The sequence below is a fragment of the Drosophila subobscura genome, chromosome J (genome assembly GCF_008121235.1).
Source record: "Drosophila subobscura isolate 14011-0131.10 chromosome J, UCBerk_Dsub_1.0, whole genome shotgun sequence".
NCBI classification, from domain to species: Eukaryota; Metazoa; Arthropoda; class Insecta; order Diptera; family Drosophilidae; genus Drosophila; species Drosophila subobscura.
This window is the reverse complement of record NC_048532.1, coordinates 23,393,524-23,420,901: the sequence shown is the minus strand read 5'-3', so window position 1 is coordinate 23,420,901 and position 27,378 is coordinate 23,393,524. Positions and strand designations below refer to the sequence as shown.

Here is a 27,378-nt window from a genome sequence, read left to right as displayed (position 1 = left end):
CGTTTTCTTTCGCACGCGTGTGGCCATAAATTCTTTTTTGGCAAACAAATTCGAGAATCCACCAAATAAATTCAAGCGGAAAACCCGACATATAAAGAGGGAGCAAATTTCAGTGAGTGTTTTATATGTGAAATAAGGAGAAAGGAAAGATTCTTCTTCTGGGGTCAAAGGAAAAGCAACAGCACACATCCAGACAGAAAACCCCCTCAACAGCAGCCCCTCAACACCAGCAGTAACAGCGCCCCCAGGGGAACAACAAGGAGGCGCGGTTCCGTTCATCAGCGCCAGGTAAAGAGTCTAAAGAGAGGCAGGCCTGCCACACACACTCGAGGTGGTGCTCTTCCGTTTCTCTTTTTGTGTGCGTTACGACATCAGGCCACCACATGCTGCTTGTGCTCGCATCTGTGTGTGAGTGAATGAGTGTGCGTGCCACGAGTGTAATTGTGTGTGTAATTTTAATGTGAATGAACGCTCGCTTGCGCTCCAAAAAGAAAATTGCACTAGCAAATCCAAGTCTCTCCCTCTCTTCCATGCTCCTACTCTCTTATTTTCCTGCGGGGGTGGTGAGGGGTGCAAAACCGTTTTTCCATCTGCTGATTGGGAAAACACAACTGCGGCCAGGCACAGGGGGAGGGAGGGAGAAAGAGGCAGAGGGAGGGACGGACGGACGGAGGTCGGGTGCAGTCGCCTCGCGCGACTCTTACGTGTTGCCATATTTTTAAAGGCATTACTAAGCGCTTTTTTGCACTATTTGTTGACGCTACCCGCTGTGCTTTGTGTTTTTCTGTTGTGTTCTTTTGTGTTCTGCCGTGGTGTGGGGCCCATCGTCTGCTCTTTGATAATCAGTTATATTTAATCGATGAGAAGTTCCCGAAACATAGAACATGGCATGTTCAACAGAATAGTTCCACAATTCCTAATAGTAAATGAGCTGCTTTTGAATGTCAATGACATATGATAATAACTAAGACATCATGCTTCAACCAATTACTAAGTCACCAGTCAGCACTCACCATCGAAATCGAAATCGCAATCGCCATCACCACTTCCCCCCTTCCATGCCTGAAGCAAAAGCCCACGCTGCAGTTTGCTGCTGCCACCGTCGCAGAGTCTCAGTCTCTGTCTTTGTCTCTCGTTACGACACGACGTTGCACGCATTATGCGACGTGACTGCTGCTGCCAATGACGAACTGACAACCGCACTCATTTGTTCGCCCTGCCACTGCCACTGCCCACTCTGCTCAGGTCGCCCACTTGGCCTCAAATGAAAAACTGTTAACAAAAAATGCACAACAACGAGGAAAAACCAATTTGCATGTGTACGTCACCGTCACAGCGTTCCCCGTTGGGTAAAAAAGGTTTGTCATGAGTCAGACTCGATTATCGAGGAAACCAATGAGATATTCATACATGGAGGAGAAGGAGGAGAGAGGGGTGTTCGTGCGCCCCTTTGGCTTTTCAATTATATAAACAAACAAAAGACAGAACAATTCATTATACAAGAGGAGGCTAAGCAACAACCAATTAGTCACCGAGTACTCGGATGACGACGGTTCTTGTATAATCAGAGCTAAATCAAAATTGAAAGAAATCACAAAACTAGAATTTCTGTTGCTAATTGGCTTTTGACTCAATAAAACGCCGTTCCATTCTCTTGTTGCTGTTGCTGCTGCTGCTCTTTTCCCCGAGGCTATTTTTATGAGTATTAATCGTTATAAATACATTGTCATAAAATACATACACCTACATACATATGTATGTATGTATGTGTGCGAGGCATGAAAACCAGGCACAAAAAACCAACCAAAACACAGGCAAACAAACGAGAAACCAATAAAACATATATCAAAAAAAGAAGGAAATCGGATGAAAACAACAACAACAAAAATGCCGCAAGGCAGGGCAATGAAAATTTGTTGATTTCGTAACATTGATTTCGTAATTACGTGGAAATTATGGCATCGAAGCATAATCCATTTGATTCGTTTTATTGTTGTCCATCTTTAAGAATGAAAGGACTTGGAGAATCCATTTAACATTTCTCCCTTACAGTTAACTCACTCAATTTGAGATGGAGATGAAGATACATTTTAAATATGTAAATAAGTATATAAAGTAGTTGATGGCGGGGGTGGGGCTTCACTTATCGAATCAGGTGTGGGCCCCACGGTTCTGGTACGGGTTCCATTGCAAAATAGCAAATATTATGCCAATAATCGTAATGATTATGCAATGTAATTGATTCCCAGTCTTATCGGATGCAATCTCTTATCGAATGGAGCGGCAGACTAACAACTGCCGTCCAGTGCGGTGCAGGCAGCCCCTACCCACCTTAGAATGCCATCGAAAAAGTGGTCGTTCTGTCGTGGCTGCCTGCTGCCCTGCCATATTGTCTGTGTGCGATAGCGAAAGCAGTCGTCAAATATGATTGGCGGCATTGCATAATGGGCCAGACTGCGAGTGCGGTTGAAAAATACTCGTAAAGCAATATACTAGCAGGCACCCCAGGGGTGTACATATGTGTGTAGATCCCGCGGAGTACAGTAGCACTCGCAGGTCGTATTTGCTGTTAATTTAGGAACGTTTATCAGCGCGGAATTACGCAAGTTAGACGGACAATTACAATTACATTTACATTTGCACTTGCACTTGCAAGGCGGCATTTACGAGGGGCAGTTACGTGCACAGATACAGACACACATGCACTTTGGTTGTTATATGAGGCGTACACATAATTTCCACTTACGCAAAGGAAAACCCAACAACAACCACACAACGGCAAGGGATAGCAAAGCCGGAACAATTGAAGTCGACTGCCAGCCACCCAGCCAAGTTGTTTACCAACATTTCTCCCCTCACAGAACCAAAACACAGTGCTAGTGCGTCACAATTCCAACTGATATCGCCAGCTCCCCTTCCCGTCCATTCCATATATTCCATATAAATATATCTGTGGACACTATTCTACTTCAACTGGTTCTTAAAGCTGAATCGTAGTTTGTGACACAGCACAGTTTTATTTCGAAATAATCTACAAGTGGTTGAGGGATTTCTCATGTTTTTAAAGGTCGATTTGTGTGAAAGCAGAAAGGGAAATTTGTAGTAAAATCAACAGGATATCAGGGGGAAACTATTAATCTACAGAAGTTTCATCAACTTCAGCACATATTTATGTACATATGTATGTATGTATTTTCTTCTTCTAGGAGAGTAGAGGCCGTGCCTTTGTCAGGGAAACGGCAAAGTTTCGCAGGAATTTATGTAATAGTCGAATGGCGAAATGGGTGGAATGACAGACACATGGCACATGTCACAGATTCCGAATATAAATTTGATATAAAAGTCTTCTTCTTAATGTCGTGTCTCGATCTCAAATAGATCGTATTGTATGTCGCTTCGTTCAGAATAAAGCGAAAACACCCTTGATAAATTCATTTTCTTGGCTTACTACCAACTTATTCCGACGTTTCAGCATTACTTAACAACGAGATTTATGCAAAAGTCTGATACGAATATTTATACATATCTCTGTCTAGAGACCTAGACGGAAAGACCGAAGGAGAGAGCATAATCAAAAGAAATTAAAAAGTTCAATTGCACGCAATTTGGTTTCTGCTTTTTTGTTACGTCTCTTTTTTTTTTTTTTTGGCACACTTTTATTGTCTTGTGCATAGTTTTTTTTTCTTTGCATTTGCGCTCACGAAAATGTAAACAAATCATATTAAAAGTAAAACCAAAAAAACGCGAACAAATAACTATAAAGACGAGCGAGCGACAAAGACAAAACGCGAAAACGAAGAAATTGTTTACATAACAAAACCAGAATGAATGCGAAGGAAGGCAAAAGGGAGGCATACAGCAACAACAACAACAAGGGAGGCAGACAGAAAAATGTTCTCTGCATGGCAGTGAGCATTGTACCTGTGTGTGTGCGTATCTGTGTTTGTGTTATGCCGGCATTGTTTATCTTCAAGATACAGCAACAACAAGAGGGAGAACGAACGAACGAACGAACGAACGACGTCAAAAGCAAAACGTGCGCACAATCACCAAAGCGAAACACAAGCCAAACAACAAAGCAAAGCAAAAGGCAAGAATGAGAAGAGAGCCATAAACACGAGCACACACACACACACCACAGATTTAACGGAATGAACGGAAGAACGAGAATGTGTTCTTAAAGAGAGAGAAAGAGAGTGAAACGTAGAGAGAGCGACAGGCATAAGAGAACGAGGGCGAGAGCGAGAGAGCCTTAAATGCTTTTGGCGATATGATTGCATCTGTGTTCTCATCTGCAGCAGTGTGTGAGTGTGTGCGTGTGTATGTGTCGATGATTTTGATTTCGTTACTTGGAGCAGCGTCCGCGTCAGGCTGCCCACCGCTTGGCCCGCTCTTCCGGCTCTATCACTGCTCTTGCCCTATGAGTGGTGGCGGCGTAGCATGAGAATAAGTGTGTGGATTCAGTGTTAATTTTTATAATATTATGTAATAGCATGTGCGACAACTGTCAGAGTTCTACGAGTATCTGTGGGCTGGCAAGGGAGCGGGCACTCGGAGGGAGCGAGAGAGCGAGAGACTAGTAATTACTTTTAATTGAACGGAGAGCCAGCCTTCCTCCAGCTAGAGGTTTTAGACTGGAAATCAAAGTTCAATGAACTCCATTCTTGACTGCAAGTATTTTCCCACAAGAATTCATATAATTGCGGGAATGGGGGGCTGAAAAATAGTCAACGTTTAAGATGGTTCTGCCGAGAGGGGGGGACGGGACATATGGAACATTCTCCAGTCTCCAATCTCCAGTCGTCCGCTGATTAAGTAATCCACATGAATGTATGTATGTATGTAGATACAGTGCTTCCTCTTCATCGACAGTAATGGGAATCAAAAGAGACACACACAGAGAGGATCCAAGAGAATGTCTCTCTCTCTCTCTCTTTATTTGTATGCATGTGTGTGTGTGTGCTTGTACATATGGATATGTATGTGTGAATTATAAAACAGAATCAAAAGCTGCCTCCGAGAATCAGGCATTTGATTTCATTTCATTTTTAGTTTCTGTTTGGTTGTTTTTGTCTTTGTTTTTGTTTTCCTGAGCGTTACGTAAATCTCCGCCGTTGCCTATCTATCCACATATCTGCTGCTTCTTGTTCTTCTCTCTTCGCTCGACTCTCTTTCTCATGTCCTCTCTTTGTTCTCACTCTCACTCTCTCTCTCTCTCTCTCTCTGTTTTTCAGATGCCTGCTGCCGTCGCTGGCGCTGTCAAAACTTCTTCTTCAGTTCGTGTTTCGTGTTTCAGTTCCACAAAAACAGCCCAGAGCACCGCACGCGCAAAAGATTGTTATTCCAACGAATATAATCGAAACACACATAAAAGAATTAATGGAATGTATCTCTGATCTGTGCATAATCAAAGTGAAGTGATGTGAAGTGGGAGAAGATATCGGCAGATACATAGATAGAGATAGATCCGTGTAGATTATGTCCACTGTCTTTCCGTACAAAGGCAAGAAAACGCGAAAGGTGAGCAGGAACTTCGTGAGCAACGAGAACTGTTGCAGCAACCCCCCACCCGGCCATCCGGCGGGGCCGTTGGGCATACGTGACCGCAGGCAGGTGCAACAGCAGCGAGCCGCAGCGGCTCTCGCAGCAGCAGCAGCAGCAGCAACCACAACGGGAAAGATGCCTCTGTCGCAGGGCTACTGCCTGAAGCCCTCGCTGGCTTCCAAGAAGCGGGTGCTCAAGGTCCTGCGGAAGGAGAACCAACAGCATGTTTATGTGCAGGACACGCTGCCGTGCCGCGGCGACAGCCATCTACAGTGCTACCTCCCGCACGGCGACAGCAAGAACTCCCTCAATCTGTCATACCTCCTGGGCGAGTCCTTCGCCAAGGTGGGCAGCCTCTCGAAGGCCTTCGATGTCTACGAGCTGATTGCCAGTCGGCAGCTGGACGGCCACGTGCCGCTCGACAAGCTGGGGACCCTGGCCAGCGCCCTGACCAACCACATCCGCCAGATGGGCGGCATTGCCTCGCCCCTGAGCAGCCCCAGTGCCCGGACACAGGGCATGATGCCCCCCTGGCTGCACTACCAGCAGAGCGCCAGCGAAGGAACGTCAGCAGGAGGAGGAGGCGCAGCAGGGGAGGGACTGGCGAGCGCCATGGTACCCAGCCCCGCTCTGTGCGAGGACTATGATCCGCTTCTGTGTCCGCTCTGCGGCGACATCCTCCGCTGTCCGGTGACCACCAATTGCGGGCACACCTTCTGCCGGCAGTGCTGCGAGACCATCACCCAGTGCAACATCTGCCAGGTGAAGTTTCCCCGCGCACAGGACGCCTCTCCGCGCGGCGGAGGAATGCCCTCCACCTGCGCCCTGACCACCACGACGTCGAGCAGCGCCGGTTCCAGCTTCTACGCGGGATTCGGTGCCGCGTCCACGCACCAGAGCCAGAGCCTCAGCCTCGCCAGCGCACCCATGGGCTACGGCCTGCGGATGGCCAGCCAGATGGCCGCCGCTCCCATGACAGTGACCACCACCACAGTGGCCTCCACCACAGCGACAGCCACGACCACCATGGCCTCCACGTCGGCAGCGGCCGCCGCAGGCATCATCAGTGGCTATGTCTCGGGCGGGGGCTCCTCCTCCGCGATGAAGTTCATGCCGGATGTCCTGGTGCGACGCCTGGTGGAGAAGTGGTGGGGTCCCGATCTGCAGGCCAAGGAGATCAGCGAAAAGGCCAGCAGTTGCATGCACCTCAACCTCCTGGACGAAGCGCTCAAGTTCTGCAATGCAAGTCTCGACAAAGGTGAGTGCCTCTTCCTGCCTACATCCCATGAATTTTTTCCCTTTTCCCTTAGATTTCCCATGAATTTTCCCATTACTCTTCCTCGCGGGGCAGCCATCCTTTTCATTCAGCGACTGTGCAATGGGCCGGGGGGTTGGGTTGTGGAAAATCGATAAAGGGCAGGGCCAAGTGGCAGAGCAGCCCGATTGAATATCTGCTGACGTCAAGGGGGTGGGGCGGGGGCGGAGGATGCATGCCACAAGCAGCAGAGCAACAAGTCCTCCCATCCATCCACTCCATATGCTCGTTCCGCCCACACATCCTTCGTTCGATTCGTGCCTCCTGTTGCGGCGTGGGCGTAGCTGGCGTATGCGTAATTTCTGCCATAACCTCCCTTTGAGCCTCGATGTCAACTTGTTCCACTAATTGTTGGGCTGTTTCAAGGACCCAATCTGTGCTCAAATATTTATGGAGCACACACAGCCAGCCCTTGACCCACAGCAAGCCGCAAGCGGCAAGAGAGCGCTAAATTGTATCTGATGGATACGTGAAATGTGGCACGCGCAACCGAGCGAACATCTGGTATTCCGAGAAATTTGGTGCCAGTGTCTCTCATTTTCGGTGAATTATTGAGGCGCTGAGTCAGACACTTTTCAGCTCAAGAGGATTTTCCCCCTTCAAGAAAATTAAACAAAAAACGAAGCAAAAACACAGCCAATTAATCATTTTCCCCCCGAGAGAACGAAAATAGTTTTCCGTTTGTTTTTGTTGTTTCTGGTTCGCTTTTTAAGAAGCGAAATCACAAACGATTTACGCACTTAGAAATCCATCAAACAAAATACCCAAAGTACTGCCTGCCATAAGGAAAAACAAGCCATACGGAAAATCCAACAAAAGACAGAAGGCGCAAGACGGAAAGAACACTTGGAACACTTGACGCACCCGCAGGAGGACGGGGGAGGTGGAAACACAATGGAAATGATGGACAGAATTAGGTGGAGAGTGGAAAGAGTGTCAGAGAATAGCTAAAATTAACCAGATCAAAGATCAGCAAAATATACACAGAACTCAAAAGCATGTCTACGAATCAATGGATGTTTAGTGAATGTTTAAATAATGTTTGTAGCAAATGGAGGAGAATTTACTCTTAATTATATGTAGATTGAGATTGACTTACCTGAGGAATCTTTAAACTTTTTCCAAGAACGAACTCTTCATTAAAATGCGTGGCGTTAGATCCTGTAATGAAAGAAGAATAAGTATTCATGAAATATTTAGAAGTATTTCGATTTCTGATGAAATCAATGTCATATTCGTGGCTCTTCTGATTCTGCTTCGGATTCCTCCACCCCACCGGTGACTCACTTTGTTTGCTCGGCTCTATAAATATTTCCCCCTTTGGTGTTCAGTTTTGAGTCTGTTCTTAATCCTAATAAGCGTTTTATTTGCTGTTTGCCAATCAATATTTGTTTCTTGCTGATGAATTTTCCCCGATTGGCTTTCCGTGTTTGCCCACAGCACACACAATTAGATGGGAGTTAGATGGCAGCGACCCATTCAATTTATTCTCTATTTTTGTGCAGAACCTTAGTCTCTCTCTCTCTCTCTCTCTTTCTCGATTGTGAATCACAGGGATTCGCTTTCAGCTCGCGGGGCACCTAATGCATCAAAGTGACAACATTTCTCGGGGAATTAATTTGATTGTGTGTCGTCGGGGAAGCTCAAGGTGTGGGCGGCGGCATGGGATTTTTCACCTCTGTTGCGTGACACACTCCACACACACACTGGCAGGGCGATGTGGTGTTACTTTCATAATTATCATTATCATGGCGTACTTTGCCACATGCCTCGCGAGTGCCTGGGTGTGTATCTGTGTCTGTGCGTGATTAGCCAGCTTTTCGGCGGGGGGCTGACGCATCACCGCACACATCCATCCATCGTTCGACTTTGTTTACTTTAAACATTATAATTACTGTGAGAGCCAGCGCTTGACTGCGGATTATATGTAAATGTATTTCGGTGATGGAAATAGAAAGAAGCGAACGCTCCGCTCCAGAGCTTGATTGTCGCGATCTATTTATAAGAAGTCCATTTCTCTCTCTCTCTCTTTTCGCTTTTTCTCTGCCCCCCACAATCAGTTATTGACTCTTTTGACTTTTGGCTTTGACTTTGGCTTTGGCTGATAAAAAAGGAGTCAAAAAATGTGGCAAATAATAAACGTAAAGTTAGCATTATTGATAAACGTATTGCACAGTCATGGCTATACAAATGATTGAACAACAAGAAGCGAGAGAGGGAGAGACGGTGGAGAGAGAGAAAAAGAGCCAATCTCAGGCAATTAAGGCAACAAATAAAACATTTTTGCAATGTTTTCGCTTAAGCAACACCCACCGCACCACACATAAAAGAACAGAAATCACACAAGACACACACACATCACACTTGCAGAGTGAGGCAGCCAGAGCCAAGTGGCCACTTGACAATGGAGCTGTCAGCAGAGGGCACAGCGGAGCAGAGGAGGGACGGGCTGAGATGAGATGAGATGAGATGAGCGATGCCTTCTGACAGCAGTCATCCACCCATGCATGTTCTTAGCAGATTTTCCTCCGCTTTCCCGCCACGAAACACTCAGCCAACAACAACAGCTCCCCAAATGAGACTGAAGTCATGGTCTAGACAGCAGCGTATTTATACTCTACCTTTGCAGGGGGTTGCCATGATTCTGAGCAGATGTTGGCAGTGCAAATCGAATCCAAAAAGTGTTTGTGTGTATTTCTAAACTACAACTGGGCTTTGATCTGGTTGAATCTTTCTAAAGATACTTCTATTTGCTACACAGAGTATCTGCTTTACATCCCATGGCTCTCATTGAGTGGCAATGTATCTCCAGCTTTGGCTTACACGAGCACGAATCCCCCCTTGGTCCTTGTTTAATTATTTACATGCGTTCATGTTAACTTTTCATGGCTTAAACCTGTTAATGTAGTCGTTGACCTCATGTGGCACTTTTTGCACCCAAAAAATACAAATGAAAACTCCCGAAAAGCAGAAGAGCAGAGAAGGAACGCGATGCTCCCCCTGCTCTAAGTGGAAAAAGCTGTTAAATGAGCCACAACAAGGACTTGGCCTGAATACATATTTGGTTAGCAGAGAGAGAGAGAGAGAGAGCGAAGGGAGCTGAGGCATGGGGCTTCTGGTAGCAGCAACAATTTTCATTAGGTATATTGCATTGGAAATGCCCGCATGTCATGCAATGTTTTTCAGCGCTGTGCTCCTTTGATGGCTCCCTAATTTATACGATAATATCCACCACATAAAATATATACCTACATACAGGCGGATATAGTATACATTATATGTCCGATCGTATAATTATATGGCGTGTGTTCGTGTGCTGTTTCGGCTGACTAGTTGACTGCATTTAATGTTCCACGTTTTGGCGTTTTGTGGCTTGGAATTCTCTCTCTCTCTCTCTCTCTCTCTTCGCGATGCTTGGAAATGGCAGGAATGAAAGAATTTAGCACGCGGCATGCAATTAATTTGGTTATATTTCAGCCCCTCCCTGCTGCCTCACACGTGGCATTACCCGTACCCCTCGTACCACCCCCCCCTTTTATGGCCTTCTGGTTTTCCTTTTCCCTAGAAATCTCCTTCTACCACACGAGCATTTTCGTGGAACTAGATTTTCATGCTCAGGCAAATGAGCCCCGGCTACGATTGGGGAGGGGGAAATCCATTTCATAAATTATGCGCCTTAGTAAATTATTTTTCTTGGTAATTATCGTGACTCAAAAGGTGCCATCCATGGAGATGGAATGACGATTATCAAGAGCTCGTCCATTATTGGATGATCAAATCCTATCTATCCTAGCTCTGCTATTGTTATTTCCGAGTATAAACGTTAATTGCACTTTCCATTGGGAAGTGGGAATCGCTGAATCAACAGTTCCACCCTGAACTCCCTCCCAGACACACTTGGTTGTTGTTTGCTTCCTTTGCTTTGGGAGAGACTGTATCAGGGGCATCCCCCGTAACGTAACCCACATACACATCCGATATGACATGTGGACACGGATGAGGGGAAAGGGTAGAGAGTGCAAAAGGTGTTCGAGTAAGAGAGAGAGAGAGAGAGAGTCAGGTCCCTGGCGTGCAATAATATCCATTCATGTGATTAAGACGTGACACGCTTATCGCATCGCGGGCACAGTCAATACCACCTGATAAACGGCGACTGCCTCATGTACGGGTGGATGTCTAAATATATACGGGTTATACATACAATGGTGTGTGTTCCATATGGAAGATTGCCTTGATCTTATTTGCTTTCGCTGCGTTTCCTTTGTCTTGAGTATGTCTAAACATTTGCCCGCCTTCCATTGTCGTCACTAGACTTTCATATTAAATGAAACCTCCAGCCACAGTTCTACCTCTAGCCATTCCTCTCCAGTCCAGGCCACTCTCTCACCCATTCATCTGGGAGAGACTTCTTTGTTTCTAAATATAATCAATAATAGAGTAGGGTATGCAAAGGGTATACCTCTTTTTCTCTCCATGTTTTAGCAATCATCAGAGTGAGTGCACTCATGAACATTTGCTTCCAGTCATTTTGCTTCCCTCGTTTTGTTGCTGCTAACATTTTTTAATTAGCCAAAACCAAAACCAAAACCCTCCTCCCATCCCCTACGGCACTCATTTAACATTTCATTTAAGCTCTTTTGTTGTTGCTTTTAGCCTTGTTTGTTTTGCTTTTCTGTTTTTGGCCAAAGTGCAGGCAAAGAGCACAAATTTATTGCGCATTTTGAGGTCGTTGTTCCGTTCTTCCCGTTTCGTGAAAGTGAACAAAGAGATCCCCGCCCGAAAGCCAGAAAGTGGCGAGCGGGAGGCAGCGAGCTGCTGAGGGTGGTGCTTGGGTGGAGAGTTTAACGACCACAAAGTTCAGTTTGGCCTTCAAAAGTCAGTTGGCAATGTCTGTCAAATGTGCACATGCATAGATACACAGATACAGATACAGATACAGATACATTTCTGTCATAGAATTGAACGTAGATTATACAAATATTGTGTTAATTTTTTCCCTGTGTTCGTTCGCTGGCTTTCTTTTCTTACAATTTATTTTTGATTTGTTGTTTGATTTTTTGTGCTTTCTCCTGGGATTCCATCTCCCTCCCCTCTGCCGCTGCACCCCCTCGCTTTGTGGGTTAGACGCCATGCGTTTCATAGCTGGCATTCCCGGTGTTCGCGGGTATCTGATAGATACTTTTTGGCATGCTCTCCGCTATGTAACCCCGACTCCCCCTTCGACAGACCCGCTCCCCCCGCGCCCGACGAAATAGCCCACGTCTCGCGCACATTTCTCAGATGCCATCGCACATTTCTTTCATTAGTAAACGAAACAACGAAAACAACAGCAAATTGAAACGAATGAAAATGAAATCAAATAAAAGAAAAGTTGAAACATTTTACAAGACTTTCAAATGAGAAATTCTAACCCGAAAGGAATTGTTTGAGTTCTTTCGTGTTTCTTCTGCTATTTTCTGTTTCTGTCTTCTGTCGGCCTCAAATATTCATTTGCTTCAGGACATTTTCATGCTTCGAACATGCCTTTCGCCTTTCCCTTTGGAAAATGCTTAAGTAAATGCAAACTTTTCCCATTTTCCCTCAAGGGAGTTGTCGGTTTTCGGGTATTTACTGTTGGAACTCGGTTTGGGTTCCTGGAAAAAGCGAGTTCATTGGGGAGCAGGAGCAGCAGCAGTAGTACCGTCAGAACTATTGGGGGGGTCTTTGAAGTTTGTGGATGTGCCTGGGTGGTCTGTTCGAACCAAGTGGAAGTTGTCTGTTCTCTGCCATGCGGAGGATGCGCGTATTTGGGAGGCATTTAGTGGTTGTATCCTCCTCTAGCAGAAGGATGGATTACATGGAACTTATTTTAATAATTCCGCAATTATTCTTCCAAAAACCTGTCTAACCGGTTCCGATAATGTTCTTCGTTCCACGCATAATCATCGTCTAGACTTGATTATAAGTGGCTCTCGATGACTTTATCAATTGAAGAACTACAGCAGTGGATGTTAGGTAACTCTTTCGATTCCACATGGAATTGGAGAACTCACATAACAAGTTATCATTTGAAAGTATAGAATGGCTTCCAAGTTGTGTTCTTCAATTCAAGAGCAGGCCCTTTAGACATCGACTTAATGACTTTCTTTATGCCTCTCCTATTACAACATCTCACTACCAATATCAGTAATAATGTAATGTGGAATGAAGTGCATTTGGCATGGGGACATTTGCCCTTTCAACTGATTGATAGCACTGTAACGCACTGTTTATGCAACAACTTTTGATATTTCGCATAAATACGTTAAATTCTAGGAATATTCATGGAATTATTCATTAGTTCCCCCTTCATTTTGCACCCATTAAATGCTGTCAAGCCCAAAAAGTGAGATGATGTAATAATCAGCTCACATACACACACACACAACACACACATGGGTGTTTGAGATCATCTCGCCCTCCTGCACTTTCCCCTTTCCATCACCCACCAACAGCCCGCGCCATATTCATAAGCTTATACCAATTGTATCCATGTCTTGGCGAAAAGTTCGTTATTTTTGTGCGCTATTTGGTTGATGCTGTTGCTGTAATTGCATAATGAGGCCAAACGGCAGTTGCAACATGCAGCAGCAGCAGCACCACCACCACCACCACCAGCATTTGCAATCGTGAGTCATAAAAAAGAGACCGCAAACAGAGTCGACAGCAAACGCCGCTCCATTCTGTTGCTCCATTCGTCTGTCGGTCTGTCTGTCTGTCTGTCTGTCTTTCTGTGTGTTTGTCTGTCTGGCTGCCTGTCCGATTGTCTGTTTGTCTATTAAGTAATATTCTATTGTAAAACTGTGAATTACGATTCACAAAAAATTCACTTTCAACAGCAACATTTTGTGGAACAGCAACAAAAACAAATCGCGGAGATTACTCAATTGAATGCAGCAGCAACAACATGCGACGGCAGGCTACAGCAACAATCTCTGAAAAAACTAAGTCGCCCGCTCACTTATACAATCTCTCACTCACTCACTCACTCACTCACTCACTCACTCAGTCAGTCTCTCCATCTCTTTCTGTTGCTCTCTGGCTATTTCTCTCTGACTCGTTTGAATTACAGTTATGTCATAGAACGTAGGCAAAATTGTTGCTGCTTTTGCCGCCTGCCTGCCTGCCTGCCTGCTGCTGCTGCTGCTGTCGCTCGTGTTTCGCTTTATCGCCAGCCACAGAGAGCGGCTCCCTCTCCTCTCCTCTCCACCCACCACCAAAGCGTATACGGAGCGAGAGGAGGTGGGAAAGGAATACTAATACAACTACAACTACAACAATCAGCAATCAGTAAAGCTGCAAAACTGCTACTACAACAATTACAACAATCATTTGTTGACGATTGAGTAATATAGACACGAGTCCAGGGCCCTCGACATCTGTGGCGGTGCCCCATGCCCCCCGTTACATCCACCGATTGCAGTCATTTCAGTTGCATGAAAACCACCAAAAGATCAATCACCAGCGCTCCCTCAATCCCTTCCCACAATCACGGCCCTGCAATCACACAGAAAAAAACCCCAACACAGAAACTTTTATGTATTTGAAGATCTATGTAATTTAATTCTAAAACTCAATCACACTTGCTGCCCTCTTTATGCTTTCCGGCATTCTAATAATTGTCTTTTCACACAAAGCCCTTCTCCGCCTCAGAGTGGTAGTGGTGAATGGTCCCCGGGCGTGTGTCATCTGATATTCCTTTTGACATCTTAAGAAATTAGCACAAGAGAATTCCCAAGAGAATATTCGATTTCTTTAAGTGCACTTTTCGCTCATCAATCCATCGGGAGGGGGCTAAATATAGGGGACGTACTTACATCAGCTGACATTTACCGAACTCCAAACCCAAAGATCGAAATTTAAAGCTCTCTCGAAATAGGAAAACCTTTCAAGGGGCGTGCCTTAAACACAAAGTACAGCCAAAGCCACAGCCACAGCCACAGCAATAGCCTAAGCATCAGAGTCCCTATCAAACGAGTTAAGATCTCTTCAAAAGCCATAAAACTTATGCAACAATTACCCCCCCAACCCGCAGCATCATACCACTTACGGGGGAGTGTCGTGTGGCTAATTGATGGAATGGAATGGAATGGAGAATGGAATATTGCGAGGGAAATACAATTGAATTACGAGTAAAACTAAAGTTCAAACGAGAAAAGTTCAGCCATCAGCCATGGTGTTTTCCGCAAAAAGGGATTTTCATCAACTGGCACAGGCAGGAAAAGCACTGAATGATAAAATAGCGAAAAGTTTAATGACGAACAACTTGTGGCATTATCAAGGGCTGTGCGCCTTGTGTTTGGGATTCGTTCTGGCCAGGTGTGAGGAGGTGTCTGATGGGTGGGTTCTGTCAACAAGAAACTGAGGAAACTTAAATGAAGTGTGTTGTGTTGTGTTCTGTTCTGTTGTTATGCAATCGCAGATCGAATCTGTTTAGCGGTTAAGTAACTGCTGCAGCAGGCAGAGAGAATTTCTCGGAATGGCACAACACATTTTTGTATTCGCAGCGGCTGACATTGATACGATACTTGTGCTCGTAACTTGGGAGATTACTTGGAAGATATGGTGGAGAAACCCTTGAAGAAGAATGTTCTGCAATCGAGGAAGGAATTTCGGAAAAATTACAAACATTTCTTAAACGGGATTTCCCCAGACTCTAGGCCCTACATTTCAAGCTCCGCATCGGTGTTCCCATTGCCATTCCCATTCCGATTGTCGTTGAATGTGGATTGTTACCACACAATGTTGAACGTTGATTATTTAATCGCCGAAAAAGGAGGAGTGGAGAGCAGACGAAAATTATTACAAAAATTGCAAAATCCTCCAAAACAACACGGAGTAAAATTAAAAGCGAGACGAAAATTTGAGAGCATTTACAAATCACGATTTAATTTTCCCAACAAAAGCAAGAAACGGCTCGAAAAGCGTTAAAATTGGCAACAAACAAATGAGCAACAATAGGCGCAGCAGCAGCGAAAGAGGGGAAGGCGCAATCAAGGGGAACGGCACTGCCACAACTTAAGCGTGAAAAATACAAAAGACCAAGACGCCGAAACGACAAACATCAGCAGAAGCAGCGTCAGCGTCAGCAGCAGAAGCTGTGGCTCATGAGAGGGCCGCCACAGGAGTGGGTGCGGGGAAGAGGGGATGCGGGAGCTTTGGGGCACAACGTAACGAAACAACAGTTGGCCGCGCACACTGGAGGGGCCTTACATAACCCGAAAAAAGAGCGGCTGAGCGGCGGAGGGGCAGCGGTAGAGCGGCAGCCACTCCACTTACCAAACAAACATAATACAACAACAAAAGCAACAACACCAATGTTTAGTAACGTTGCGGCAGCGGCTGCGACCGAAGCAGCGACGCTGGCAGCATTATTTGACTTTGACATACTTCTCGGTTTCGGCTTTGGCTTCAATGTTCGCCTTCGCGGATGGTAAAAAAAGGCCAGCAAAAAGAGCAAAAGAGAGTCCCACAAAAACACAGAGATGGAGAGAGAGAGAGCGTGCGAGAGCGCCTGGCTGTCAAATGTTTGACAGAAGCCAAGCTTGCGCTTTGACTTTTTGCCGCCCTCTCTCCCACACACACACACACACACACACTGAGAGAGACTCTCCTCCTCTCTTTCGTTTGTGATTATGCTCTTTGGCCACACCACACTGTTGCTTGCTGCCACTCTGTTGCTCTCTCTCTCTCTCTCTCTGTCTGTCTCTCGCTCTTTCGAGGGATATTGCACAAGCATCGAGTGTGTCGGCTCACGCAATGGCCTAAACCCCTATGGCCCCACCATCGTTTAGAGACATAACTTGGACTCATAATTTGCTTTTTTTATTTTTTGGCAGCTTTGCATACATGCATCTGTATGGATATGCAAAGAAAAACGGTTTCGATTGTCAATTTAGGGGCTGATTGGCGTCCAGCTGATTGCATAAGCGCAATGCCCCATCGGCGTTACAGGGAGCCGCAAAGGGGGGAGGGAGAATATATCCACAAATAGATCTACGGACAGCGGCCCACACACCCATCCTCACAATGTGTCCACACAGTACGCAGTCCCCCCACTGCATCATGTAATGATTTTTAAGTGGATTATTGGCGCATTGTGTCACCCAACACTCGATGTCGATGTCGGGGATGTCAGATGTCGATGATGTCTTCGCGATGGTGTTTTTTTTCGGGTGTTCGGTTTCAGTTTTGGTTTAGCTTTGCTTTCGCAGGTGGTCGGTGGAGTCCACCCTGGTAGAATCAATTAACTGCGCCTTGGGCAAGAGGGGCCGAAGTGGAGTACTACGTGTGCCACCCAAGCAACGGAAATGGATGGGGACGTGGGACCGTGGTGTGGATGTGGCTGCAAGTGTGCGGCGAGTAGAGAACATTTATCAAATGTCAACGGGGGAACAGAACAGCATATGTACATATGTGGCCAAAGCAGTGACATTTCAGAGAGTCAACATATGGCGATGGAAGTAGAAGTAGTTGGAATGGGGTCGGATGGCGTTGGCTTCTGCACGTGTGTGTGCTTCCACATCAAAGACGAATCTACCGACTGGAAGAATATGGATGGAAGCGCAGATTCCTTAGATACTCTGGATACATTGAACGATCATTGGAAAGTGTTCCAGTTATATTCTGACTTTTCTGTTACATTTATCGAAGATGAAAGCATAGAAATTAGAGCATCTCCCACCCTTCCTTCCAGCCCATTGAAATGAGTCTGTCGAGGAATGTCTAAACTTCTCCTCCTGCCAACCCACTTTAATGGGTCCCTGAGCTAAATATGCTTTGAAGTTGCTCGGGCCTGTTCATTGCATAAGCTGCTTTTAGACTTAACAGCAAATAACAGACAGTCCAATCCACCAGCAAGACCAGAGGAAGCACCAACTCCGCGTACACCAACGGAGGAAGCACGAAACTGGCACATTAATGGGGCATAAAATGTATTTTATATATGTAAGAATGTGTTAAGAGAGGCAGGCCACAAAGAGGAAAACTTCTTTATATTTTATGTACGCGCGCGCCCCACACATAATGTGGATAAAAACTTCCGGACTTGTGGCCTCCCCAACCGTCCTCTTTCCCCCTCTCTCTGTCTACCCTTGTGTCTGTCTGTCTGGTGTCTCCTTCCATTCTTGGTCATTCCAGTGGCGATAGTCGACCTTGGGGCTCATTGAACGTTCAACATTCGAAATTCAACGAGGCGTCTGCGACTGCTGCTGCTGATGTTGTTGTTGCTCATTGAAGCGTTTGAAAATGTTGTTGATTTTTTGTTGTTAGCCGCACAACATTTTGCCGTATGAAATTAGTTTTATGCGCTCCATAAAATGTACAGAAAAGCAAAACAAAACAAAGCACAAAACCAACATCGAGCGATACATTTTTGGGAGGAAAATACTTTTTAAATAGCTACGAAATATTATAATTGTGGTTGCAATTTGTGCGATTATGAGTGTTTTCGTTCGCGTGTTTCGGATAAAGGCGGTCTGTGGTTGCGCTCTACTTTGACTCCGATTGAAGGTTGCGCCTGGCTGCGCCTCTGGGGGTTACATAATGATGCCTTGGAAATTAAGTATCTCTCTACTGCCGCCGCCGCTGTTGCTGCTGCTGCTGCTGGTAGTTGTTGTTGTTGGCCTTGCCTTGAAGTGAAGTTTAAGTTCGGCCTCAGAGCGGAGGCAGCAACAGCAACAGCAGCACTGTGTTATCACGTCAACACGTACGATCCCCTGGTTCCCCTGTTTCCCTTGCTGTTGTGTTTCCACTCCAGCAATTGCCAGCTGAATATGACGCATACGCCGTGTTGTTTAACACAAATTTGCGTCGCAATTTGTGGCCCCAAGAGGGAGAGGTAGGATAGAGAGAGGGAGCAACAGAGACTGCTTCTGGGGTTCAATCACCCTCCACCTCCGCTCCCCACTCACACGAGTGCTCATCCCAGAGATACTCTTAGCAGATTCAATATGTCAGATTTTCACCACTCAACGCATTATCTGATATCTCGCATCTGTGGGTATCTGGGGGTTTCGTTGCGTTACGTTACGTTTGCCTCCCAAAATATCTGTCAGCATCTACGGGGCGACCTTGGCTGCCGCCCTGAACTCTGACATTATTTTTTGTGTGTTTGCTTGCTGTGCGTTTTGGGGGCCAAAATTTATGCGACAACGCATAACGATATTTCCCAGATGTAACCCGCGCTGTGGCACTGCAGCAGCAGCAGCCAGAAAAATCTTCACAGTCAGTTGACTCTGACCGAATATAAGAGAAGAAAAAAAAGGAAAAACCCACGATGAAGAGACAGAAACAGAAACAGAAACAAGATGCCAACGAAAATTGCAAACAATTTTTGGTTCTTTTTTTGCGGGTTGTCGGGATGCTGCTGTTTTATGGAGGGGTTGACATTTAGCAGATAAAAGAGGAGAGGCTGATGGAGGAGGAGACTGTAGAACGCCCACACGACGCACTGGGAGAAGGCAAAACCCACGCCCAAATATTAGAGCTTTGAAATTAGATTCAATTTGCAGAAGTTTTTAAGCAGAGAAAATTCGCCTAATTTAAATGCAGTCAAAGAAATGTTATAAATCAACGCCAGACAAAGTGTACGTCGTGTGGGCCTCGCCCTCATTGAGATGCAAGCATTAAGCGTGTGCCATTTGGCTTCCAAGAACAGGGCGAACAAAAAATAAGGAAAATATTATGCATATTAAAAAGAATATTTGAATAATTTACAGAACAATTGTCTGTCACTTGGCCCCATAAAGTTTCATCATAAAATGTACAAAATGCATTATTTTCTTTTTCCCGAGAAATTCTCTTGCGCAAATTTAGCGTCAAATCGCAAGAGCAGTAAAAACAAAGCGACAGCAAATGGGATGAGGGTGGGGAAGGGGAGGAGTGCAGCACTCACTTCCTGAAATTGAATAATGAACTTAATATTATTTTCATGCTTTTCACATTTCCGTCAACAAGATTTCGAGTCTGGCAAAATGGCCATGACGAGCGGCTAAGCGGCTAAGCGGCCAAGAGTCAGTCACTTAGCCGGGAATTTGGCAAAGGAAAATCTCTTGCCGTCAAGGAAATCTAAGGCTGAATGAAATCTCTGATATGAATTCGAAATTAAGAGACTGTTGCTAAAGAAATTAATTTCTCTGCTTGTCTGACTAATTTTAAGTGAATTTCTTGAAAATATTTTAATTGAAGGGGAAAATTAGAGTACAATTGCAAAGGCCCTAATTGCCTGCCCCATTGAATGAGTTCCTATCTCGAGAATAAGGAAGATAGTTCGCCATTTAGATGCAAGCGTTTCCCTAAATGTTCCCCACATTTATTTGGGACATTCACAACTGGCCAAAGGAGAGAACTGTAGGAGAAAGGGCGTCGCAAACCCAAGACTCTGCACAATTAGCTTCATCTGCATAATGGTCATCCTTATGAGACAGCGGACAGAGAGCCAGATCCAGTTATCCATGGGGTCTGGATGATATTCCACGAGATAGACATCAAAATTGGTCACTCTCCCTTATGGTTTGGGGCACTGTCAGCTGGGGGTCGCTGGTGTGCTCTGGTGCTTCGTTGCTCTTGGGGTGTCGCATAAAGTTTCGCCATCTTTTTGTGTGCTGCTGTTCCGTTTTATAGCCGCTCGTTTCGCGTTTCACTTGACGCAGTTTTATGGGCATTCATTTGGTATTTAGGTCAGTTTTTGCAGCCCCTCTGCCTCTCCATCTGGCCCCCTCTCTCTCACTGTCTATCTTTCTTCTATCTTTTACATAATTCTGGGTGTGGATGTGTGCGTGTGTGTGTGTCCCTCAATCAAAGCCTGGACCATGCGGCGTATACGCAGTGTATTTATTTTTAGCAAATTGTTTAACGACTTTAAGCACAATTGAATTGGAACTGAAGGAGGCAGAGTGGAGAGGGGAGAAGGAAACCATTCAAATTCTTTTTTCATTCATTTGCTGCATTCACATTTGAAAATTAATAGAAACTGATTCACCTTGAGATTGAAATGCTTCTGTAATGCCTTTCGCCATTGCCTTTGACTTTGCGGAAATCAAACTAGAAATTATATTCTAAGATTTCTTCAGATTTCTGATTTCTGCTTTCATTATGCAATTGCCGTTTCCCCATTCACCTCGAACCCCCAATGTCGCCTGCTGTAATTATTCGCAAAGAAAATTCGGATCTGCTCTCTCTTTAAAATTCATTTATTTTGGTTGTTTTTTGTGGGGGATTTTTGCAAGCGATTTTTAATGTATGTGACGAAATCTGATTTTCAATGCACACACGCCAGTGCCAGTGGCAAAGATACATACATATGTATGTATGTATGTGTATAAATATACAGATAAAGATACAGATACATATACAGCGGAATCTGAAGCCAAATGCAATTTATCAACAGTTGGGCTTAAATTGTCTGCAGCCTTACGGAAACTCGCGGGCCCCGCGTGGAGATGCCTGCCTCTTTGGACCAGGAGAGAGGGGCAGTGCGCGGGGGCACAGTGGCAGGGGTTACGTAGAGCGTAAAATTCTCTAATAAGTGCAAATTGGTAGCAACAACAAAAACCACACACAAACAACAACAAAACGACAGCCAGCCATCAGCGTTTGGCTTTGCATTTTAATTGAATTTTTTTCGTAGTTTTGTTTTTGTTTTTGTTTTTACACGACTGCAAGTAGAAGTATCTGATGGATACACATACAGACACACACACACACTGGCATATCGAACGGGAAGTGGAGAACGTGGCCGCCTCGCCGCCTTAGGCCATGATATAATAAGCACATAAGCACAAACATATGTATGTAAATATAATTAGTATGCATATTATATATAGTTGTACATGCAGTTACGGGGGATAGATAGACACATGGACATCTTGATACGACTCTCGATTGGAATGGAGAATGCAATGTAATAGCACTTACGATTGCTATTGTGTAATAGCCTCTAGGGCTAGGACTAGAATGTAACAAACTTAAATGACAATTCAGCATTATCCAATTTCTCTGAGATACGGACACTTTTCGTGGGTATTTTATTCAATTGAAACTTCAGCTTCCTACACAGTTTACCATTATTTAGAAAGAGTATTCAGAACAGAAACGATACAGGAAGAGTAGGTCGCAAGTATCACAAATATCGCTATCCATATGCGTCTTTCAACCAATTTCTGATCGAGTTGACAGCCAACCCCAACCCCAACCCCAACACCAACAACGGATCGTATCTTTCTATTTTGAAGAATAAACCACAGAAAACAACATTCCCCCATCCCGTTATCTTCTCCGTTATGTTTGGCACCTTATCCATTCACATAACTGTTAAATCCACAATCCACTGAATGGGCAGGGGCCAGCGGCAGGGCGGCAGCAGGCAGGCTTATCTCTCAAACAAACCCCCAGCCGTAATCTCTGTGGTATATTTTTGGAAACCGAAAACAGCAACAACAAAATGTGGAAAATAAAAACACAAGGAGCAAATAAACTGACAGACCATTTTACATAATCAACAACATGATTTTTGGTCGTAATCAAATGTTGCGACAAATATGTATGGATGGAGAAAATGCAAATTGATATACTCGCATCTGCTTAGGGCAGGGAAGGGAATGGGAGGGGGTGTCTGCGATGGACATTTGGCCTGCGAGGGGAAGCAGCCGCCGAGCATTTGTCGATGTAATCGTTTTTGCAACAATTTGTACAACAATTGCAACACGCAACAACAACAACAACAACAACAACAACAACAACAGCAATTACACGATATCTGTTATAGGGCCCCCGATATTATATCGACAACGAATGCGCTGCCTGCGTCGCAGTCACTATTTGCCCCCAGCTGCCGCTGCTGCTGGTGTTGCGCCTTTTTATGTTGCGTAATGTTAGGCTACATAATCGCGTTTTTTCTCGCCTTGTTAACAGCAGCTGCGCGCTCAAAGAATCTCTTAAAGGTTAACAGCGGCAGAGCACGGAAACAGAGCAAGAGCGAGTGGACAGACAGAAGCAGAAAAAGAGAATAAATATAAGAGAGACCCTCGTAAGAGAAACAACTGTTAACAGAGAGAAAGAGCAAACCCACTGTTAAGCTCTTTTCGGTGCTGCCCCTCTCTGTTACATTCTCTCTTTATGGCGCTGTCCACAAGTGGCCTACGTGACGTAGTGGGAACGCCGCCTTAGCGAGGGTGGCAGAGCGATTGCATGTGTGCAGTTGCTGACCTAGGAACAGGCCCCCCTGCTCCCCTACCCACTCTATAAGCACATAAATGTAAGTGTTGGTTTTGTTGTTGCGTACCTTCTCGATTTCACTTTCGTATAGCATTTATCGATGGTCAATGTTCGGCAAGCATTATGTAGCACTTTCTCACTTGTGTCTGTTCTTTGATGAGTCACAAAATGAGAGGATAAGCGGAAGATGATGAAGAGTGGAGCATTCTTTGCACTTTTTGCACGTGTGGGTGAGTCATCCGGCGGAGTGGAAGATGCTGAGAAGGTGATCGGCACTGGAAGGTCTCTCTCTTTGGAGTTGGAACGGGACTCTTACTCTTTGCACTTTGCACAGGCGACCTCTCTCTGATTTCATGCTGGCACTCAATACATCCAAGAACACGTTCTACTTTTCATTCTCATTCATCTTCGTTCCTCATTCGCATCTCAATCAATTTTCACTCGCATCACTTCTCTTATCACAAAACTTGATTCACTCGCGCGCGCGGTTAATGACGGACTAAATTCGTCACAGTTGATGAGATCAGAGATAAGAACAGCAGCAGCCATTGAAAAAGCTTCAACGATGGACTGCGGCTATGTCTTGCAGCCGGAGCTTTTGTTCTCCGCTGCTGATCGTTGAAGAAAGAGAATGATAATGAATGGGATGGAGGGAGTGTGGTAGAGCAATCTGTAAAGTGCCGTCTCTGCTAATGACCGCCTGTGCTGTGGGCGCCGTCGACACTTCTGACGGACACATGTAAGTGGCGGAATGTGAAACCGGCGACAGACGGCGCCCGGCGGCTAATTGTTGATTTGGCGCGCGTGTAGAAAATGTGCCCCGATCTTCGTGCATCTACATATGTATGTACATATATCTGTCTGTATATAGGTATTACATCTATTGGCAGCCAAAAATCACTTTGGCAAGATATCTGCTCCATGGCGGGTGATTTCTAGATGCCACATTTTGACAGCAGGCGACACTAATTGAGCGATTTACACAATTTTACACGTCCATCTATCCATCCGTACAATTATCTTGTGTTTAACGATCTTCTCTATATTTTTATTTGCAGCACCCACGAACTTGAAGTGCCTCTGTCTGCGAGCGGAAGTGCTCCTCAAGCTGAATCACTATCAGAGTTCGCTGGCGGACATTGAGAATGCCCTGAGGACGCGCTGCACATCGCCCAAGGTGAGTTTTAAAGGGGGGAGGACACTCCCTGAGAGATGTAGTTGCTATAATGATGAAAGTCTAATCCACAGGCTCATTACTTGCGGGCCTTGGCTCTAAGTGGTCTGGGTCGACTGGAGGATGCCCTGTACAATGGCTTTTTGGCCATTTGCCTCGACAAGAATAAAAATCTCAGCAACTCGGAAATATTTCAACATGATCTCGCCAAGGTAAGGCATAGAAGAAACGAGCTTGGAGACCGATCCTTATATTAATCAACTTTCCATCGTTTAGATACTGCAACGTCTCCTGGCCCAAATGCCCAAGAATCGAGTGGCGATCGGTCAGGTGGCGCCGCCGGTGGTCCGCAGCTATGCCACCAGCAGACCCCCCTATCCCCTGTTGTGGGAGCAGGTGCGACGCCGCAGGAAACAGCTGCTCCACCATCACCACCTGCACCACCACCACCATCATGTGCATCTGGACGATGTGGAGGACGAGTTCGGGCACTACGACAACTACATTATGGCTGGGGACGAGATGGAGGAGGAGGAGGAGGTCGAGGACCCCTCCCTGATGGAGGCCAGAGAGCCGAGTGCCATGCACCTGGATGGAGACTTTCTGTTCCCCAGCGCCCTGGACTTTATGGACCACCATCGCCACCAGCGGCAAGTGTACGAGCAGAAGCAGTTCGACCTGCAGCCGCGTCGCCACGGAAACAGGAAGCACTGCAAGCGGAAATGGTCAGCGGCCATGGAACCCCTCGGAGGCGAGGCCAATCAGGAGGATGGTGTGGATCATGTGGATCACGCGGCAGCGGAGGCGGAAGAGAGTCGCAGGTGTAGTCGACTGCTTGCCAGCGTCCTCGAGCGCACACAACAGGAGCTGCAGCGACTGAAAAGTGAGTAGAACGAGAGAATATGCTCCTGGAGAACTGCTCCTCTAATCCTCCATTCCCCATTCCTTTGCAGAACTCGAAGGATCGCTGCAGGCGCAGGCGGTCACGGCAGTGGCCGATCGACTGCTGATCGATGCCAGCGACTTTGACTGCGTCCTCTGCGGCCACACGCTGTGGAGGCCGGTGGTGACGCCCTGCGGCCACACCTACTGTCTGGTATGCTTGGATCGTTGCATGGATTACAAAACCTCCTGTCCATTGTGCTTGTCGCCACTTGTGGAATTCAATGTCAATGCCAGTGCCAGTGCCAGTGCCAGTAACAATTCCAGTGCCAATGCCAGTGCCAGTCAAAGTCAAACTCAAACATACAGCAATCTGTATCAGGGCTCATCCTCGCCAGTACCCTTTGCGCTGGCCAAGCGGCCAGTGACCAAATTCCTAGAAGCCGCAATGAAACGATTCATTCCAGACCACTACGAGGCGCGCTTTCGCCAGGAAATCGACGAGGAGCCCTCGGTGCCGGTCTTCATCTGCACTGCGGCCTTCCCCTCGGTGCCCTGTCCACTGTTCGTCTGCGAGCCACGCTACCGACTGATGGTGCGGCGAGCCGTCGAGTCCGGCGACAAGACCTTCGGCATTGTGCAGCCGAACAGCAGCAAGTCCCGCTACTACGACGTGGGCACCATCCTGGACATCCGCGACTGCGTCCAGCTGAGCGACGGCCGCTCGATCCTCAGCACCATCGGCTGCAAGCGCTTCAAGATACTCGCGCGCAACGAGAAGGACGGCTATGAGACGGCCAAGGTGGAGTACATCTGCGATGAGCCCATTGCCGAGGAGCAGGTCAAGACGCTAGCCAGCATGCAGGGCCTAGTTCTGGCCAAGGCCATCGGCTGGTTCGAGAGCCTCAGCACCGAGCAGAAGCACGAGATCCTTCAGAGCTATGGCCAGATGCCAGCCCTGGAGATGAACTGGGAGCTGATCAGCGATGGCCCCGCCTGGGCGTGGTGGATCATTGCCCTCCTGCCGCTCTCCCAGCAGCTCAAGGTCAGTTCTCAGCACTGATTCCTTGCTCAATCCCTCTAATTCTCCTCGTTTGTGTTCTTGCAGGTGGACATTCTGGCCACCACTTCGCTGGAGAAGCGGCTGAGAGCCATCGAAAAGACCCTCGACTTGCTGCACGATCTCAGCCATCCGCAGCAGGAGCCGCACCACCACCACCATCACCACCATCAGCAGGCGCCACAGTCGCCCCAGCAGCCGCACGACCTGAGTGGCCTGGATCTGGACTGCGAGGAGCAGGACACGGCCTCAGCAGCAGCGGACGAGTGCTGCCTCTATGCGGAGGCCGCCGGCACTGAACCTCACACAGACGAAGAGCTGCTCCTCTAGGGCAGTCGAAATCAATGGATATATAAGCTTAGCAGTAAGATATGCGTATGCGTATGCGTATGTGTATGTATGTATGTATGTATTTAGTTATAGGAAGAATGAAGAGGTAGTAGAAGCGAGAGGAACATTGTAAATACATACATCGTGTGTCTAAAGCCATTTCGTCGTTACATGTTAATCCTAGGGGCCAAAACCGAAAGCGAGACAACTTTAGAAGAACCAAAATTATCACTAGATCAGCAACATAATCGATAGATGTATAGATCCTATTAATGTATGATGTGTACACAACAAGTCTATATAGAAACCCTGAGCCCCTGAACACCAACAACCCCAAGAAACCAGTGAAACAATCAAGAGTTTGCTTTTCGCCTAAACCCATAGCCCCTTCCGCCAACAGGTCCACCCCCTGAACGTACTCTTCGAACCACAGCAACAACAAAAACCACATTCCACAAGTCTTTCAGATACGTTTGCCATAGCAAGAGACACAAGCATACAAGTCGAAGATCTAATGTGTATTGTAGTGTGTAATCTTTAACGAACAAAACTCATGGTTTCTACAAACAAAATACACAAATTTTAACTAAATACTAAATGAATACTAAATATTTAAAAAACCAACAATTCAAAGGCCAACAAACATACACAGAAAACAAAAAACAACAAGAAGAACAACCAACAACCAAGAAACATTGGAAAAACTTCAACGTTCGAGAATCGTCAACTTCTTTCTTCATTTACTTTTTGTAAAAAGCGGCTGGAACTCTAAGACAATCTGCAATATTTTTTTGATATACCTAAAAACAAAAACAAAACTAGGAAACTAAAATTTAAAAA

The 27,378-nt window shown here is 46.0% G+C and overlaps 1 protein-coding gene across 2 annotated transcripts; it reads left to right on the top strand.

Annotated features, from left to right (window-relative positions):
• Positions 1-124: 124 nt before the first annotated feature.
• On the top strand, positions 125-27,378 carry LOC117894125. Of its 2 annotated transcripts, none has more exons than XM_034801013.1 (8): positions 125-288; positions 5,235-6,802; positions 24,151-24,269; positions 24,341-24,478; positions 24,543-25,149; positions 25,220-26,193; positions 26,257-26,578; positions 26,611-27,378. In XM_034801013.1, exons 2-7 carry the CDS (start codon positions 5,479-5,481, stop codon positions 26,536-26,538), a joined length of 3,444 nt encoding a protein of 1,147 aa, XP_034656904.1. In that variant the 5' UTR covers positions 125-288; positions 5,235-5,478; the 3' UTR covers positions 26,539-26,578; positions 26,611-27,378. The 2 variants fall into 2 exon arrangements, with proteins under 2 accessions (XP_034656904.1, XP_034656903.1); XM_034801012.1 differs by having other exon boundaries at positions 26,257-26,580; positions 26,615-27,378.

What these genes read in the sequence shown, in the direction of transcription:
- LOC117894125 (XM_034801013.1), top strand. Translation starts at nt 5,479, where the DNA reads ATGTCCACTGTCTTTCCGTACAAAGGCAAGAAAACGCGAAAGGTGAGC. An exon ending in TTCAACATGATCTCGCCAAG is followed by an intron (nt 24,479 to 24,542) that starts GTAAGGCATAGA and finishes TCCATCGTTTAG; the next exon opens with ATACTGCAACGTCTCCTGGC. An exon ending in GGAGCTGCAGCGACTGAAAA is followed by an intron (nt 25,150 to 25,219) that starts GTGAGTAGAACG and finishes ATTCCTTTGCAG; the next exon opens with AACTCGAAGGATCGCTGCAG.